We start from the raw sequence: 2,375 nt of genomic DNA, 5'->3' as shown, positions 1-2,375 counted from the left end.
TAGAAAATAGATCTTTATTAAATGATTGTCAGATGGGTTTCAGACGTGGTCGTGGTACAATTGACCTACTGAGTGTATTATCGAATGATATACACATCTCAAACTCAAGGAATGGATACTTACTACTAATAGCCGCAGATATACACAAGGCCTATGACAATGTGGAGCACAATATATTGAGACGAAAATTAAATAGTATGAATCTTCCACATAACATTACCAAGGTTATCATGTCACTATTAGATAACAGGGCAATTTACATTAAATTCAAAAATAAGATTATTGGTCCAAGAGTTATTTCTACGGGTCTACCACAAGGCTCAATTTTGAGTCCTCTACTGTTCAATATTTACATGTCTGACCTTAACACACAAACAATAAATGGAGTTAAAATACTCCAATATGCGGATGACATATTTATATATTGCTCCGGTGTATCAATGGAAGAATGCAAAAAGAAAATCCAAGACTCTCTTAATAAAGTATCAGCGTGGCTTAACGCTAACAATTTAAGTCTATCTCCGACCAAATCAAAAGCGATCATCTTTAGCAGACATAGAAAACCATTGAACACTCTCGTTTTAAACATAGACAACATGCAGGTCAAATTATGTGACAGTATAAAAATTCTAGGAGTAACCTTCGATAAAAACATGTCCTTCCAGACACACATCAGAGAAGTGGTCAAAAAATCGGAAAAAGGACTCAATATTATTAAAAGACTATCAGGAACTAAATGGGGAGCACATCCGACCTCCCTTATATCTGTTTACAAAGCTATCGTAAGATCTCATATTGATTACGGATGTCAGATTTATGGAGGATTATCATCTAAGAATCAGTATACCCTAGACAAGGTGCAATTCTCAGCACTAAGATTATGCCTGGGGGTTATAAGATCAACACCTTGCAACTCCCTGTTAGTGGAAGCCGGCGAATCTCCATTAAAAATTAGAAGAGAAATACTTACGAACAGGTTTGTAATTAAAAAATTTAACTCAGATTACACGTTCTTTATAAAACAACTACAAACATTAGCTGAGCTGCACTATAGAATGATTTACTGGAAGAATAAACCTACTCCCCCTCTGATAACGGCTTTCTACCGCATCAAACCCTTGGAAGATATGACTTATACGAACAGTAAACTTCCAGTTTTTCTATTCCCACAGAATTACTCTTTTTCCAAGAATTACATCTCTTGGTGTCAGGTACCTTATATTGCACACAATATTAAAAACCATATTAAAAACCTAGAATTTGAAGAATGGTTACAACACAATTACAAAGACTTTACAGTCATTTATACAGACGGATCCAGAAGGGAAAATGACGTCGGCTGCGCGTTTTTCGTCCCTTCCAAAGATAATCGATCTCAATTCAAATTACCTAGCTTTGCATCGGTATATACAGCAGAGATAACAGCCATAAATGCGGCTGTAGACTACGTTAAAAATGAAAAGCTCAGAAAATCAATAATTTTTACAGACTGCAAATCCGCCCTTTTGGCTTTGAACAAACCAAGAGAAGATGCAAATTTTTTGACTCTTGATACCATCCACAAAATAGAAGCCCTCCTGGTTTCTGGATATATAATAAAGTTAGCCTGGATTAAAGGCCATTCCTCAATTTGGGGAAATGAACGGGCAGACGAACTGACAAAAGAAGCATGCACGGCTGCAGTTCCTATGAAAAAGGCGCCAATAACGGATTTAAAAAGATTAATAAGAACTCTAGGACTAAGACAATGGCAAAACGATTATGACCTAGAATCGACTACAAAGGGCTCTTTATTTAAATCCTGCAAACCCCAAGTCACATTTAGTACCTGGTTCAGCAATCTAAAAATGACCAGAGAAGACATTTCTATGATAAATAGAATTAGATGCGCTCACACCTTTTGTAGATCTCATTTATACAAAATTGGACAAACACAGGACCCCTTCTGTTCCTGTGGACCAGAATTTCAAACAATAGACCACATCCTTTGGAAATGCTGCCTATTCACAAAACAGAGAGAAGAATTTTTGCAAGAACTATATAGGAACAATATAACTTTCCCCATTAACACGGCAATAGCTATGGCTTTGAATAAACCCATTCTTTACAAAAATATACTGAATTTTTTACATAATTGCAAAATCAGGATTTGATATATATGTTGTGTATACGTGTGCATATGTTTATGTATATGCATATGTATATATAGGTAGATATTTGTTTAGGCATAGTTGTATGTATTTGGATATATATAGATATTGTATACAGTTATGTTAGCATATACCATAAATTAGATTCCATTATGTTTATGTAATAACAAGATTATTGATCTGTATTGAATAATGTACACCAAAATATGTAAATGTTGCCAAATG

At 34.9% G+C, this 2,375-nt stretch overlaps 1 protein-coding gene across 1 annotated transcript; it reads left to right on the top strand.

The window, feature by feature from the left end:
* The first annotated feature begins 32 nt into the window (after positions 1-32).
* Positions 33-2,153, top strand: LOC113382073. The gene has a single exon (XM_026620633.1). It carries the CDS (start codon positions 33-35, stop codon positions 2,151-2,153), a length of 2,121 nt encoding a protein of 706 aa, XP_026476418.1.
* Positions 2,154-2,375: the final 222 nt, after the last annotated feature.

The sequence above is a fragment of the Ctenocephalides felis genome, unplaced genomic scaffold (assembly GCF_003426905.1).
Source record: "Ctenocephalides felis isolate EL2017-DRISC unplaced genomic scaffold, ASM342690v1 CF-g0.4_SCAFFOLD_03265, whole genome shotgun sequence".
In the NCBI taxonomy this organism is placed as follows: Eukaryota; Metazoa; Arthropoda; class Insecta; order Siphonaptera; family Pulicidae; genus Ctenocephalides; species Ctenocephalides felis.
This window is presented reverse-complemented; position numbering and strand designations above follow the sequence as displayed.

Bases quoted from the DNA above. Each gene is read 5' to 3' on its own strand.
- LOC113382073 (XM_026620633.1), top strand. From the start codon at position 33: ATGGGTTTCAGACGTGGTCGTGGTACAATTGACCTACTGAGTGTATTA.